Raw genomic sequence first — 15,969 nt, 5'->3', positions numbered from 1 at the left:
GCTTGGCTTGATATGTACAGAATACAGAGAGAGAGAGAGATCCAGAGCAAACGAGGGAGGGAGAGAGAGAGAGAGAGAGAGAGAGGGAGGGAGGGTCGAGCTGGCAGCCTGCCCAGACTGAGACAGAGAATGGGGAGTCAGGGAGGGTAATGGACCACTGGAGGGGGGAATTGTGTGTATGTGTGTGTGAATGAGTATCCTTGTGTGTATGTGTATGCATGAATGTGGCATAACAATGTGTAGATATACTTATAGGCAGGTTGTTAAACCTGATGATGGGGCGGTTCATCCCAAACATACCCAGTAAATAATGGTGCCTAGATGACAGAAAGGCAAATGATTAAAAGAAAAATAAGAAATATATAATTAAAAACACAGTTTAAGGATTTACATTTGAGTGTGCAATTTAAGAGAGGAATGACAAATAACTAATTCACCCATCATTACTTGCCTGTGATGCTTAATGGAAATCTGAATTCTGCACCCTTAGAAAAGCAGGAAATGGTGCTTCTTTCTGGTGAGAAGAATCTGCAAGTAGAGCTCTCCCTCTAGTGGTGGATTCTGACACCGTCAGGTAGTCATGAGATTATGTTGTCATGCCAGAGAACCACCAGAAATCACAAACTATACAACCATCAGCAGAGTAGGTTCACAAACGTAAACTGTCTGCTTCTATGATTAGAGTCTACCACAAGAAGTAGTAAAAAAACAAATAGTAATTGAAACCCCTGTCTAGTCATAAAACATTTTTAATAAACCCCAAAATAGTCTGATTAGTCTGAGGGGAAGCTATAGTTTAGCTGCCAATGCACAAGACAAAAACCAAACAGACATAAATGGATAGGTGACAGGAAAGAGCAGACATGCCATAGCAAGTCTTGTCTTTTTATTTCCTTTTATCTTACATTACTGAATATTAGTTTTATTATGAAAGGGTAAGGGTAGCTCAATTTAGCCCGCTTAGCCAATGAATAATAATAACAAAAATGTAAACACAAAGTGAACTTAACTTATAAAACAAACATTTTTTATCTTTTGCCCACATAGACAGAGCTGACGAAGGAGGACTCATCAACTTCTCAAGGAAGGCTCTCAGCATCGGAGGAAAAATGTTAAACAGTTCTGGTTCTTAAAGCCTTCTGTCCTAAAAAGGCTATTTCAGACCATCTGCAACTACTTCAAAACCACCACAAACACAGCTATTCACTGGAACCTCAGTCTTGGTGGTTGTGGGAAACATAACTCAAGCTCCATGAGGATACATTTGCAGAGATTTAATGCAGTAATTTAAAGGAGGTGAAGTGCACTGTGTAGAGATTGGGTTATTTCACAGGACTTAATGGTCAGTGTCATATTAATAGCTAATACCTGCAGACTGCCTAAAAAATTGAAGGGATGATGATGGATGGTCATATATTCCATATATTTTATTAGTCTGCACATAGGGGCGACATAGGCAGCCCGGAGACCGCCTGTGACTGCCCTGGCCGCGGAAATGCTGACGTTTCTGATTGATGGCAAAACGGCCCTCATATATATATATATATATATATATATATATATATATATATATATATATATATATATATATATATTTAGTTTAGACCAGTTTTAACTGAGTTACTGTAAAATCAAAAATCTTAAATTGGTGGTGAAGTATTATTTTTTACTTTTTTAAACATCAAACTAATTAACAACTCAACAAATCAAACTATATTCCTTGGTTATACTTGTCTAACCGATGCCTTTAAACAAAGGACCTATGTTATTGAACTCATTTCATAAAGGGATTTTTAAACGATAGTTTCTACATGCAATAAATCAATAAGTGTATACTCACATTAAACACTGTGGGGGCTTTTATGTATCCAGATTTGTCACTTAGGGTTGCTACTGAGAAGTGTATCAACCTGTAACTTCTTATGAGTAATACCAAAAGACATGGTTGGAGACCCAGATTTCAGATGCTGGATTGTTCATTTGACCCAACCTGGTAAATTAAATTAACTGTATTGCTGGGTTACATATTACCCATAAACTGGGTTATTTCCTGTCTCATTGCCTTGATACTTTTATTATCAATATTACAGTGCATCCAGAAAGTATTCACAGTGCTTCATTTTTACCACATTTTGTTATGTTACAGCCTTATTCCAAAATTATTAGGATATTTAAAAATAAAAAAACAAAAAAAATCACATGTACATAAGTATTCACAGCCTTTGCCATGACACTCAAAATTGAGCTCAGGTGCATCCTGTTTCCACTGATCACCCTTCAGATGTTTCTACAGCTTGATTGGAGTCCACCTGTGGTAAATTCAGTTGATTGGACATGATTTGGAAAGGCACACACCTTAAGGTCCCACAGTTGACAGTGCATGTCAGAGCACAAACCAAACTATGAAGTCCAAGGAACTGTCTGTAGACCTCTGAGACAGGATTGTATCGAGGCACAGATCTGGGGAAAGGGAAAGAAAAATTTCTGCAGCATTGAAGGTCCCAATGCGTCATGTCTGGAGGAAACCAGGCACCGCTCATCATGTGACTAATACCATCCCTACAGTGAAGCATGGTGGTGGCAGCATCATGCTGTGGGGATGTTTTTTGGCAGCAGGAACTGGGAGACTAGTCAGGGTCGAGGGAAAGATGAATGTACAGATCAATGTACAGAGACATCCTTGATGATAACCTGCCCCAGAGTGCTCAGGACCTCGGACTGGGGCAAAGGTTCATCTTCCCAGACTTAAACCCGATTGAACATCTCAGGAGAGATCTGAAAATGGCTGTGCACTGACGCTCCCCATCCAACCTGATGGAGCTTGAGAGGTTCTGCAAAGAAGAATGGGAGGAACTGCCCAAAAATAGGTGCGCCAAGCTCATGGCATCATACTCAAAAAGACTTGAGGATGTAATTGCTGCCAAAGGTGCTCCAACAAAGTATTGATCAAAGGCTGTGAATACTTATGTACATGTTATATATATATTTTTTATTTTTAATAAATTTGCAAACTTTTTTCACTTAGTCATTATGGGGTATTTTGTGTAGAATTTTGAGGTAAAAAATGAATTTTATTTATTTTGCAATAAGGCTGTAACATAACAAAATGTGGGGAAAGTGAAGCACTGTTAATACTTTCCGGACACAGTGTATACTTGCCAAAAATTTCACTTAGAATAGATAGAAGGAAAGTATATATATTTTTTATAAACATTTGGTTCCGCCACCTGACATTTTTCAGGTGGTGAAGTTAAAAATACAGTCAAAAAATGAATTAAAAAACTTTGAAATGTTGTTACACAAATAAGACTTGTTGAAACGCTTTGTTCCAGTTTCAAAAATATGCATTATATCCATTTTGAAAATACTTTTTAAAAATACCTTTTAAAAGCTTTATTTGTCATTGACCCTATATTATTGAAAAGGTTTAATTGTAATAGAAAATGCATGTTTAATGGCCAAAGTTAGCAGCTACTGTTATTGAAAATGTTTCATCTTAGTAGTAAATATACTGTATGTTATCCAATATATATTTCCTGCACTCCCTGCTCCCTGCAAGACCATACTGTCATGACTACCAACAGCATACAAACAATTCAAACAGGTCTCGAGACCAACCACAGCCTGTTGTCCCACAAATGATAGAAAATGTGAGAGATCTGACCTGGGACAAAAGGATATTTATAATTTTTCATTTCTTGCTATTAAACAATCATTTGCCAAATGACAAACTAAACCATTGCTGAATGGTAACTACAATGGAGAGGGTGTTCTCTTCGTGTTACTATAGTTACTATCACTCAGCACGAGACGAATGTTCAGGTGCAAAACTCATAACCCCTCAGTCACAGCCTGCTGGCAGGACCTTGCAAATATGTTGTGCTGATTAAACAAAACAGAGTAACCACTGAGAGACCTTCAAATCTTAAGTCCAGGGTAACTTAACAAATTTTAATGGGTGTGTTTTTTCATTAGGCATTGAATTGAAACCGTGACCACCTGCTTAGTAATGTTGCTTCTTAGCTAACCCTGTAGGAGGTGCCTTGGCTTTGTGTGAGTAAATTAGCTAGAGCATAAATGTAGACAATTTCAATAAATCATTATGGTCTTTTTTGTTAGATTGTTAACATAGCTTGTATGTGGACAGTAGTTATCCCACAGGCACTGCGGTTAATTTGCAGGTTGGGCCATAAAAATCACAGGGAGCTGGACTCACAGGGAGCTGTGGTCCTGAACACAGCTCCCTTTTGATTTAGAGCTGATGGGTTGCGGGTGGTGAAATGACTCATCTTTAATGTCACATTTTCAAAAATGTGACCAGAGTATGTAGTGGAAGGCACAGGAAGATTCCTGGTTGGCCAAGCTGGTTGTTCGGCTGTGAGGGCGAGAGGGAGGGAGCAAGAGAGAGATTAATTGTGCTGTGTGGTGGTCAGTCCAGTGGGGCAGACTGCGTGGCACACTGTGGTTCTGTTAGGCCACAGCAGCTGCAGAACATATTTGTTTTTAATTCTGCACCCATGATATTGGGTTACAGCGGACACACTGCCTGTGTGACATATGCGTTACGTGATCGAGAGATTCTGCCTTTTGTCTAATTTTCTATAACACTTGACGCATGCAGCTCCTGGAAAAAATAGATGGGGACATGACCTGCAACACAGGCAGTGTGGTCCAGGTGTAACTCTGCAGGAGGAGCAGAGCAGCAGAGTGGGTTCAGGACTACAGCTCCCTGTGAGTCCAGTTTTATTTAGCAGGCTAATGCTGTATAGCTTTGTGTTGTGGTCTGGTTTCATCAGAAATTCTGATATGCTACGGTACTTTAATTACTCAAAGTCTGTGTGATCAGCTCAGATCTATACAGTTTCCTCACACAAAATCCAATGAAGGAGAAAAACTGGACTGGACCAATCTACATCAAAAGTCAGGGGGCAATTATTTATTCCCGCTCAGTCTCTAAATATTAAGAAATACAGACAGTGCCGTGTATAAGATTATCTTGTAATTACTATATCCTTTCTGAGTGATTTTGGGTAACAGTGAATTTTCTGCTTCCATCTGAGAAAGGCAAGAGTGTTCCAAAGCTTGCCAGTGTATTTGTACCCTCCACCTTAATGAAGTGCCAGTGTAACTCCACATGGTCTCTGAGGCCAGATTGGGAGTGGGCCTATGGCTACGGTCGAAAAGTCTTTTTTGCTTAGGAGGGTTCATAACTGACTGAAGCGACCCGGAAGTACCTGAGTGGTAGCCATGATATAAGCTGGTCGAATTCTGGAAATAATAAGTAAAAGAGCTTCACTGCTTCCTATCTCATCTCCTTTAACATAGGAAACATTGGATTTTCCTTTCCGAAGGGAAAGGAGAAAATGCCGTCCCACAATTCCTTGCTGCACCATTTAAAGCAACGTACCATTGTAGTTTCACCACAGTCGACCCACATAAATATAGAGACACTTTCCAACACTTATGAAAATTCCCGATGATTGACTGAGCTCCAAATCCATACGTAAATATTCCTTCACTTTCAAATCTGTCATCTTGACGAACAAGCATAGTGAGTACATAGTTAACAATGTTAACATCATCATAGCAAAATACTATATACATGTGTTGTTTCGCTGAATCCCCCCCCCATTGTGGAATGCACTTAAAATGAATTTTCTCCAGTTAACAAATGTATAAAAATGTTAAAAGTGCCAATGCCAGGAAACTCTATGTCTGTATATAATTTATTCTGATCCCTTGCTCAGTTCCTTATTTTTATTGAATTATTTTGAATGGCCCAACTTTTTCTACTTGTGTATTTCTTCCATATCATCTTATTTTAACGTTTCAATCCTGTTTGCTATGTTTTTGTGGTTTGGAAAGGAGTAGCCTATTTATCGTGCATGTGTAAAAAAAAAAAAACCCTAGTGTAAGTGCTGTTGGGTTCTCTCAGCACAGCAGTTGTCTTTTCCTAAGTCCTTATGAGCTCTCCTTCATATCTTTCCTTGACTTCATGACTTTTGCTTTGTTTAGGAGATTATTTTGAATTTTCAACTGCAGCCTTTAAGTTTTTCTGAATGGGTTTTTGGTTAGATGCCTGAAATAAGGTATGTTAACACAAGCTCAAGCTCAATTTGACACTTTATTCTACACTTGGGGTAAGTTGGAAAGATATTCACGGATCCAAACTTCCAGATTCAATTACTCAGAGCTAAAACGTTGTTGGGACACAAACAAAGCCTCTTTCTTATCTTGGTAAGGTAGACAATAAGCTACAACCTAGCTTTAATCAGAGTTTGAAAAATAACATTAGGATAAAGCACATTTTTCCAAACTGAGTGTTGTAGTATAACCATAGGGAAACCATTAGTGAGTGACATGTTTTTTGTGACACAACCAGTGTATAAGAGGTAAGTTATTGAATAATGTTCCCAATAAAAAAATCCCCAAAATTAGATAAAAGCACATTTCTCCAAAGTAAGTGTTGCAGTATAACAAGCAGCAGCCCATTAATGTCTGACATGATGTTTGTAACACTACAGTGTATAAGACGGAAGTTATTGAATATTTATGTAGTAAGTGTTTTCGGTATTGCACTTTGTAGACGGTCCCTGCTTACTCGTCCCACAGCCGGCTGCTCATTGAAGTCGATGTTATTTCTCGAGTTAAAACTGGGTTGTAGCTTATTGTCTCCCTTACCACGATAGGAAAGAGGCTTTGTTTGTGCCCAAACAACGTTTTAGTTCTGAGGTACTGAATCGGGAAGTTTGAATGTATTTAGACGTCAAAAACTATATGAGTTTTTTTTTTTTTTTTTTTTTTCAATAATCAAAAAGCCAACGCAAAAATCCCATTGGCTTTTTGTCAAGGGAACCGGGGTTATGCTAACTTCCAGGCTCGCCTGCAAAACCACATCATCCCTGTGTCGCTCCAAAGCACGTAATTATTAGAGAAAGGGGTAAAACAGTGAAGTAAAAAAAAAGTCACCTTTAGTACAGATGACCTTTCGTTGAACGTACTCCCGTATGCTTCTGTATGCGAGCCACTTTGTGCTGCTGTCGCTTTCGCGTTTTGTAAATACGGTCCTTCCCGAGCCGCCGTAGCAATGATAAACATGACAAGCAGCTGTTCCTTCAGTATTATGTTACAGGACTCACGTGTAAGATTTTACTGCTTGAGGCGCTGTTGAACAGACTAATTTGTATTCAAGGATAACATAATGGAGCCTGGTATAAAAATAAGTCCTGGTAGGTTAAATGCCGGTTGTGTCGTTTGTTTTGTCGTTAAAATGAATGTCGACACATGCCAAAGTGGAGCAGATGTAAATGTTGGTAACTTTTGGCTAATGTTGCTTCGTTTTCTCTTCAGGAGCGTCCAAATGGGACATTCGTCAGAGAGTTTGGGACTACATCGAAGAAAAGAATCTGGCCAACTTCCCAAGACCTGTTCACAACAGGATCCCAAATTTCAAGGCAGGTGAAACCAATTAAAGTGAAGGAGGAGTGAAGCAGCAACTAAACTGTTAACTCAAATACAGAATGACATTAATGTAAGCGTCGCTAAAGGCTGTTACTAAGGCCCTGAGCAATTATCTGATTTGTTATTCATTCAGATTTTACTCATACAGGCTGGTTCTTTCACTTAGACTTGTTAACTGCCATTTGCATAGGGGCCAAGTGTTAACTGGAAAATAAAATTAGGCTAATGACAGTACATATTACAAATTTCAGTATAAATAAAATAATAAAACATAGCAAGACTAAAAAGCTAGACTTACAGAACAGTAACAGGTTGTGAAATTGCATAGCAGGCCTATTGTGTAGAATCACTCATTCACATTCATTCATATCACTCATAAGTACAGTTAATGGAGGACTGTAAAATCAAAAGAAGAAGAGATGGTCCATTTTAGTATTCTACTTTTGCTTTAAGCAAAATATAAAAGCTTTCCAGAGCTTGATTTTATGATTTTATGATTTATTTTAAAGTAATCTTTCCCTCAACTGGTATGTAAATTAACAGTAACCGTAACAGTGACGGTCTCTCCTAAGTGACAGACATAGCAAACTACACACTCATTCAAGTCACTGTGTTGTGTTCCATGTGTTGGAAAGTAAATGAACATGTTAATTAACTAGATAAACAGGAAGTTTACTGAAATAAATTGGTCTAATAATTGTTACAATAATGACACAAGGGTATGCACAGCAGCTCTTGACTGATTTTCTTGAACTGTGAATGATTAATGGCTATTCCGTTTGTACAGCTATGCATCTCTTTAACTGTGTACTTAATGGCCAGGGTGCAAATCAAGCTTGCAACAGGCTTGCAGACCTGCAGGAGTTCAAGTCCAGCCAGACAGTCAAAGTAAACCCAGACAGACCTCAGCAGCAGGCGCGTTTTGTCACCCTGGAAGTAAGTTAACTCTCATAGAAAGTAAAAACAAATATATCTGCCCTTGTGCCCCCCTCTCCTTTCAAACAGGGTGCTTTCACAGCCTGTGCCAGGGTGTCTGAGCTGCAGGTGTTCACCCAGACACCTGAGGTGAAGGTGGATCCTGATAAACCTTTGGAGGGTGTCCGACTGGCAGTGCTACAGGTAGCACTGCACTGTGGAAAAAAGCACTAAAAACCATAATGCTTCAGGCTGTACCACAGAAATTTCTTTATTTTTTCTTATCTGTTTTGTGCCTATGTCAATTTTACCTACATGTAGGGTTTAAATTTGAAACAGTGTTAGAAAGTCCCTTGTTTTACTTCCTAAAGTGACATATTAGGGATATCAATATTTTGTATCTGCTGAATTTGAACCTACTCATTTGTTATTTTCGCCAGCATTCACTGAATTTAATCCAATCCTATATTAATCTGCAGTTGTGTTAAATAACTGCAAATGTCTGTTGGATAATTTTTGGGATAATCTTTGCAGGCACAGAAAACTTTATTAGTGCCAACCCCTCGTCTTCGAACTGGTCTTTTCAATAAGATTACTCCTCCCCAGGGGGCCAGCAAAGAAGAGCTACGCATATGCTCTTCCTCTCAGGTGGGAAGTTGCTGATTTTACATAATTTCATTTTCAAACATAATTTCCTTATGATTCACAAGCCCTTGACATTTAGCATATTCCTATTTTTTTCTCCTCCTGTCTTCTGTCCTCTTCCTTCAGGGTGTGAAAGACTTCAGCGTGCCTGTTGGCCTGGATGCAAAAGTGAAGGTAGACCTGGTGGTGGTTGGCTCGGTGGCGGTGTCAGAGAAAGGTGACTGTCAGTTGGCATTTCCGCCAATGTGGGGGCCTTAACATATTGCAAAATTCTAGTAGATGATCAGTTAGCACAAACCTATGTATCTATTTATGTGTGGAGCTTTAGATTATTTTATAATTACAGTAGATCAACAGTGCTGTGAGTGCTTTCACCTTACGGACGTATTTCTGTTTGTATGTATTGTATGATGTGTTAATGACTGATAAGACTCCGTGAGAGGCAAAAGCAATTAGTACGTTGTTTCCTGCAATACTGTGGTGCAGAACATGTTGACACTGACCCATGATTTATAGTCTGTTATTAAATACTGACTCTAATAACCAGTACTTTGAATATTAGACATTATATGCTTTGAGGGTTGTTCATTACAATGTAGACAATGACAAAAGACTTAAGGGAAGTTGTTGGACAAAATACTGTGTTGGGATCACTGCAGCACCAGGACATCCTGTCAGGGAGATTTGACGAAGAAACAGAACAGAAATGAAAATGAGGGCAGATGTGTGTAATCAGATCCATTTTGCTCCTTGTGGGTTCTGCTGTGTTCTCCCTTCTATGCATTGGTTCATCCATGTTCCCATCAGACTACATATAATTAAGTTATTTTTTATGAATTGAAAACATTACTACAGCTGCCTTTAACATGTAAGTCAGCATGTTATAATTCAGTGCAGTTTCAAGATTAAAATCCTCTGTTTTTGCACTATTTTTAACAGGTTGAATGTAATGCAGATGTTGGTTATTTCGGCTTTACACACATTGAGTAAATCTGTGATACCGGACAAGGGAGAAAATGCTACCCCAAAGATTAGGTGTAGACTGCTGTTGTCTTTTTCACATAAAGTAAAACCTACCTATAAAATATTTGTTTCTGCCTCCTCCTCTAGGCTTCCGGATTGGAAAAGGAGAGGGCTTCGCTGACATGGAGTATGGCATGATGGTTTCAATGGGAGCTGTGAGCGAGGCAACTGTTGTGGTTACTGTTGTCCATGACTGCCAGGTTAGTTTGATTAGGTTGAACTAAATTAACAAACCAGCTGTTTTATATGACAGTTGTTTGTTTTTTTTTCTCTGTCGTCAAGCACAGGTGAAATATTATTTGATTAAAGCTGCAGTTTCTACAGTTTGACTCACTTTATCAATTGAAAACCTGACAAATGCTTAGAAAAAACTTTTACAGATGTGAGTACGCTCATATTTTAGAAGTTGTAAGTAGCAAAAGTAATCCTTTTAACTAGAAAATATCATTTTAACTAATATTTTCCTTCTCTCAAAAAGATTTTAAATTATTATAACGTTTGATGAAAGACATCAGCTGTTGTTTCATGGCTAATTTGGATATTTGTGCTTTCAGGTGGTGGACATTCCAGAGGAGCTAATAGAAAGCCATGACCTGACTGTGGACTACATCCTCACTCCCACCAGAGTTATTAAAACAAATTGCCAGTTACCCAAGCCACAGGGAATCATCTGGACCAAGGTAAATTTAAATATTTTTTCTGTTCTTAAGTGTTACTGTAAGTTCACGATACAGTTATGTCATTGTGAAGTTGATTCAAAGGGACGCCAACATGAACCAAAACCTCCCTAGTTTGCGTCTGACCCATCAATCCCACAAAGGCATGAAATGCCCCAAAAACATAACAAAAAAACAGTTGAACTGAAAAATGCAGTGAGGAAAAAATTTAGTTTATCAGTGATTCAGTGATTAAGTGTTTTGTGTGGATCAGTCATACAAATTGCATGAATTTGAGGTGTAACAAAATGGTGGAGGGGTTTTTTTTTTTATAAGGATAAATAATGCATTAAATATACATTTATTGTACTTAATATAATGGTTCAACCTATATAACTTGAGACAAATAAAACATGTAAAATTAAACAAATCTTAAAATCTGAAGTTGGAAGTCACAGTTGGAAAATCATAGGTGTCAACAATAAAATGAATGATGGCTGAATTCGACTTAGCTGCTGTAGTTTCAGGGTCCTAGTGCTGGCTTATGATGGTTACACTATTAGGTTATATAACAGACTACAGCAATATAATGTCTTGACCAGTTAAAATATCTGCTGTGAGAAAGGCCTTGCCAATGAAAACTGAAGTGATAACTGAAATGTTATGTAATTACTGTTTTTATGGGCCAACATACAGGTGCATTTGGGTTGTTTTGAACACAATATGATAATGTTTGTGATGTTAAAATTTATTAACTTTGTGTTGAACAAAAGTAAACAAAAGTAAAACAAAAGTTATTCCACTGAAAATAAAACCTATTACAAACAGCAGATTGTTTTGTTTATTGAGTGTATGTTTTATATTCTAGACCGGCTATTCTAACCCAGTCCTCCATTTCAGGTTTCTTCTGATTCGATTAACAAACACACATCTTCATGACCCTTTAATAGGATCATTAACCTTAAAAAGTGGGCTTGTACAAAGATGGTCCTATCAAAATGTTAAGCTCCGCTCCTTAGAAACAGTGCCCTCTAATGGACATGTAATGACACCACACCTCATCAGAGGACCCCTACATTCATTCTGTTTCTGTTTGCACTATTACTATTACTATTACTATGTACTAATGACTTACTCCTTTCTTGTCATTCCTCTTCTTTATTTTCTATTCACTTTTTTAATCAGCCGTAATAATAATGATATGAGTTAAAATTTTAGTTTTTATATACAGTACCTATATGTGTGTGTGTGTGTGTGTGTGTGTGTGTGTGTGTGTGTGTGTGTGTGTGTGTGTGTGTGTGTGTGTGTTGTACCAAGACATACAAACAATCAGTTGTCAAACACAAAAGAGTGAAATCATCTCAAGGAAAGCCAACAAAACAAAATAAATGATTAACTGTGTCAGTACACTTTTAAAATTGCTCTTCATCATCTGTCCATATATTAATGAGAACCTGGGCCTTAAACTGCTCCTTATTTACTGACGCTGGCAGAGAGATGCCATGTGTTTTTCCACCTGATAATTTGTCTTTAATTAGACATGATGGAGATATTCTTCTTACCATGTGGAGAGTTTGTGTGTAACCTCTGGGTTTCCTTCAGACACGCATGTAAGTAAACAGGACCCAGTGAACTCACAGGCAGGAAGGCCATGTCTGATCATCAAAGGCTCCTCTGCCCAGCCAGTTTGGCTCTGCAGGGGCAGGGGAACGACAGGTCAAACAGGCCACTGTAAAAACAATAGCCCTGTATATCCTTTACAGGACTGGTCAGCATCAAAGGATGCCAAGACACTTGAGGACCCAACAAATCAAGAGAGGTCTTTATTTTTAACTGCCTGGGAAATGAAATGTCCTGCTGCTATAAAGAAAGTTATTACTATAGCATGGGCTGTGCAGGATGGAATAATACCAATTAATTTGTCAGCTTTCGCTTTGGTATTAATTTAACTCCTCTGTCGGTATGCTGTCTTGGCTCTCAGCAGGGCTATTTGTTTGCTGTGTGTGACACCCCTCCCCTTTCAGCCTTACTGAGCCTGTCAAGTTTTGTGTCTTCAGCTGGACACAGAAAAGCTGGAGAAGATCCCCATCCTGAAGAAGCTGCGTGCTCTGGAGGAACAGGTTGGAAAGGATGTAACACTGGGGGCGGGGCCTGCTGCAGCAGAGCCTGGTCTGCAGATCAGTCAACCCAAGAAGCAGACCAGACGGAGGCCGAGGCAGAACATGCAGCAAGATGCTGAGGGAGTATTCATGCAGGACTCCAAACAGGAGAAAAGAGCAGAGGGAGAACAGAAAGCCAGACTGCGCCCAGCTAGAGTGAGAAAAGAAGGCAGAGGAGATGTCAAAGGCGGTGAAGAGGGAGAAATCAATGAGAAAGGAAAGGGAAAAAGTGGAGGCAACATAAAGGAGAAGGGCCCAGATGAAAGGGGAAGTGAGGTCATGTCTCAACGTAAGCTTCCTATAAGTGTGACCACAGTATACCTGGGGGGAATCCCTGCCGGGCTGCGTGTTAGTGAGCTGAAAACTGCCCTTAGAGAGCGAGAGGCTGCTCCACTGAGGCTCACCTGGCAGGGGGCTCAACACAGGGCCTTCCTTGACTACAGTGATCCTCAGGCTGCAGAGCAGGCCTTAGAGGCTCTGCAGGGTCTCAGTCTGGATGGTCACAGTCTGCAGGCTGAACTGGCCAAGAGCCAACGAGGAGGCAAGAGGTCTGGACAGTCCAATAGGAGACCAAGAGCATCAGCAGCTCCAAAATCTAAAACGGCATCACCAGGTACCAAGGCTGACACAGATGAAAAGACGGAGCAGTACTAGTAATAGGCAACAGTGGAACAACCTTTAATGCCTTAAGAAGACTAGTTGTTTTGTTTTTTTTTAATATGTCTGAATTTATTACAAGAGGACCTCAGTCGTATAAACTGTAGGCTCTGACTGCTAATGGACATAATAAATGAATAAAATATGCAATAGCAATACCTAAAAATATCATTGCTGAATTACAGCATCATAAAGCATTTCACTAGAAATTTATTTTAGCGAAATGCTAGTCTTTAGTTCTTACCATTTCATAATACTTAACTAATACACCTATGTGCCTCATTTAATTCAAGACCCTTTGTACATTGGAGGTGCTTTTTTGAGTGATTCTTAAAAATAGACTTCCTTTTTTTTCTTTGAAATCATGGACTGTACATACAGTCTATTCATTAAAATACAAAATAATTACCTTTTCAAAGAAGGTCAAGTCCTGTTAGTTATCTCAAAAAACATTTTAACTGAGGACTTGGGCCAAAGACAGAACTGGTTAGTTTTGGTTGTAGATAGCGCCAACATGTGGCCATTTACACAATTTATACAATCCTGATTGTCCCAGACCCATGAGTCATAGTAGTAAAATTGAAACTTCATTAGTCTAACATTTATGTATCCATATAGGCCACAATGTTTGACCACAAAGATTTTCCGCAATTTTCTTTCTTTTTTTTTTTTTTTGTTCTTGCAGAGCACATCTTTTCACCACTCCTACAAATTCCATCCAATTCTCACCACATCTGTAACATCTGAATCACTCTAAAGGCATGTTTTTTTTTTCTTTTCTATTTCATTGCTAAATAATTGTGGTCTTATTGACATAAACTACAATAAATCCTGAACATATTGAGCAGTTTCAACCAAATTTAGATGTGAACATACACACATATCACAGACTACAGCAATATAATACATTTAAATGGCCATAATGTATTATATAAAAATATCGTTACACAGATTATAAACCTCTAAAGCTATTTTATTTAAAAATAACAAATTTGGAGGCTTGTATAGCCTTTTATTTCTTCCTGTTTTCTGTGTTTTTTGCACCCTAAGTTTTTTTTCTGAATATTTTGGAAGTAGACATTGTGCATTCAAGCAGTGATATTTGTACCTTTACTGACTTATTCATGGCACATCTGGTTTGATTATTTTGGGTATGGTGCCAGCATTTAATGGATAGTAGATGCCTGAATGTTTGTAAGATGTTACATAGAAACATTCTCTACTAAACTGTTTGACTGTACCTGTTCAGCCTTATTGTCTTTATTTTTTTTTTTTAAACAATTGTATCTCACTTTGATTTTGACAAATATTTGGGGGCTCTAGAATCACTGATTGCACTATTTGGAGACCAGACTGCAAACCTCTGAAGTTTCAATATTGTAAGACCTTAGATGTAAGACTAGTTGTAACAAAGCCTGTTACTGCCTCAGACTCTCATAAAAAAAAATGTAAAAAAAGATACAGATCGCTGTACTGACGAGGCAGTGATTTAAGGTTGGATGCTTAACTTCAGCATGGTACACCAGACCACTGAATTTTGACAAAACTTGGAGGTGTGATAATTGGACACAAATCATTAAAAGTCAACTTATAGACTTTGAATTACCATAACTGTATAAGCACTGACTTTAAGCAAATGTTAGAGATTGAGGTTTTCTTCATGACGCTTATTTTTAAAGCAGTTCTGTCTGCATTAGTACTGCTGGTTTGCAGGCAGGACAACAGGTTAAGCCTCTGCATAGCCCTCTGCATAGGCATTACCTGATAAATGGTCCCTCCCGTGTCATTCTGTAGTGCCAGAGAACTGTCCTGTTTTCTCTGAGGTCTTGATTGTATTGAGACAAGCACGCAGCGTGTCTGTCTGCACAGGGCAGGCCTCAGGCTTTTTATGGAGCTGTCATCCAAGCCTGGCCAGGGAACAGCTGTAGAGCCCCATCTCTCTCCCTCAGCCCCGCTAGAGTGCTGAACCTCAGCAAATGTCATCAGTTTGTTAATGTGCTGTTCCACTGCTGTTGAGCCTGCAACCCCTGTACTTGGTGGTATGCTGGTTTTACTGGGGTTCAGTCAGTGGTCAATGTTGTTGTGAGGGTACAAAGCTACACAAGTATCGAAACAGAATGTAATACACCTTAATATAAAGAGGTACCGTACGTCTGCACACAAACCTCAACAGCATTAACAAGATGACAACTTAAATTACGGCTCAGTTATCCAACTTAGATGAGGTAGATCAGAGTAATCTGAGAGAACTATGTTGATTTTAAACAATATACTTCAGCCTGCCATGTTTTTCAACATGAGGAGCAACTGTTGTTTCCAACACCACAGACTTTTCTGAAACTAAAACAATTCAAGTTCTAAAAGATATCTAGACCTCTTTTTTACTTGTGCCTGCATTAGCCTTAAACTATATGCAGCAAGTTTATCATGTTAACATGGTAGAACTATGATTT

The 15,969-nt window shown here is 38.7% G+C and overlaps 1 protein-coding gene and 1 long non-coding RNA gene across 3 annotated transcripts; one reads left to right on the top strand and one right to left on the bottom strand.

The window, feature by feature from the left end:
• Positions 1–25: 25 nt before the first annotated feature.
• Positions 26–7,054, bottom strand: LOC139627487 (uncharacterized). The gene is made up of 3 exons (XR_011692578.1): positions 6,970–7,054; positions 301–317; positions 26–117 (listed from the first exon to the last, which is right to left on the bottom strand). It is a non-coding gene; the product is annotated as an uncharacterized lncRNA (long non-coding RNA).
• Positions 7,055–7,084: 30 nt separating this feature from the next.
• Positions 7,085–14,756, top strand: mthfsd (methenyltetrahydrofolate synthetase domain containing). 2 transcript variants are annotated; one of them, XM_071488263.1, is made up of 8 exons: positions 7,085–7,229; positions 7,351–7,454; positions 8,467–8,580; positions 8,911–9,024; positions 9,148–9,238; positions 10,132–10,244; positions 10,599–10,724; positions 12,758–14,756. In XM_071488263.1, the coding sequence occupies exons 1-8, from the start codon at positions 7,202–7,204 to the stop codon at positions 13,511–13,513; spliced, it is 1,446 nt and encodes a 481-aa protein (XP_071344364.1). In that variant the 5' UTR covers positions 7,085–7,201; the 3' UTR covers positions 13,514–14,756. The 2 variants fall into 2 exon arrangements, with proteins under 2 accessions (XP_071344364.1, XP_071344363.1); XM_071488262.1 differs by lacking the exon at positions 8,467–8,580 and adding an exon at positions 8,284–8,397.
• The last annotated feature ends 1,213 nt before the right edge of the window (positions 14,757–15,969 follow it).

Source organism: Trachinotus anak, unplaced genomic scaffold (genome assembly GCF_046630095.1).
Source record: "Trachinotus anak isolate AG129_WGS33_773 ecotype Australia unplaced genomic scaffold, CSIRO_AGI_Tana_v1 ptg000011l, whole genome shotgun sequence".
Classification (NCBI taxonomy): Eukaryota; Metazoa; Chordata; class Actinopteri; order Carangiformes; family Carangidae; genus Trachinotus; species Trachinotus anak.
Note: the sequence above shows the minus strand (reverse complement) of the source record. Positions and strands in the feature narration are given on the sequence as shown.

Excerpts from the sequence above, each read along its gene's own strand:
- mthfsd (XM_071488263.1), top strand. The coding sequence starts at position 7,202 with ATGGAGCCTGGTATAAAAATAAGTCCTG. Across the intron at positions 7,230-7,350 it reads TGGTATAAAAATAAGTCCTG|GAGCGTCCAAATGGGACATT; the intron begins GTAGGTTAAATG and ends TTTTCTCTTCAG. Across the intron at positions 9,239-10,131 it reads GGTGGCGGTGTCAGAGAAAG|GCTTCCGGATTGGAAAAGGA; the intron begins GTGACTGTCAGT and ends CTCCTCCTCTAG.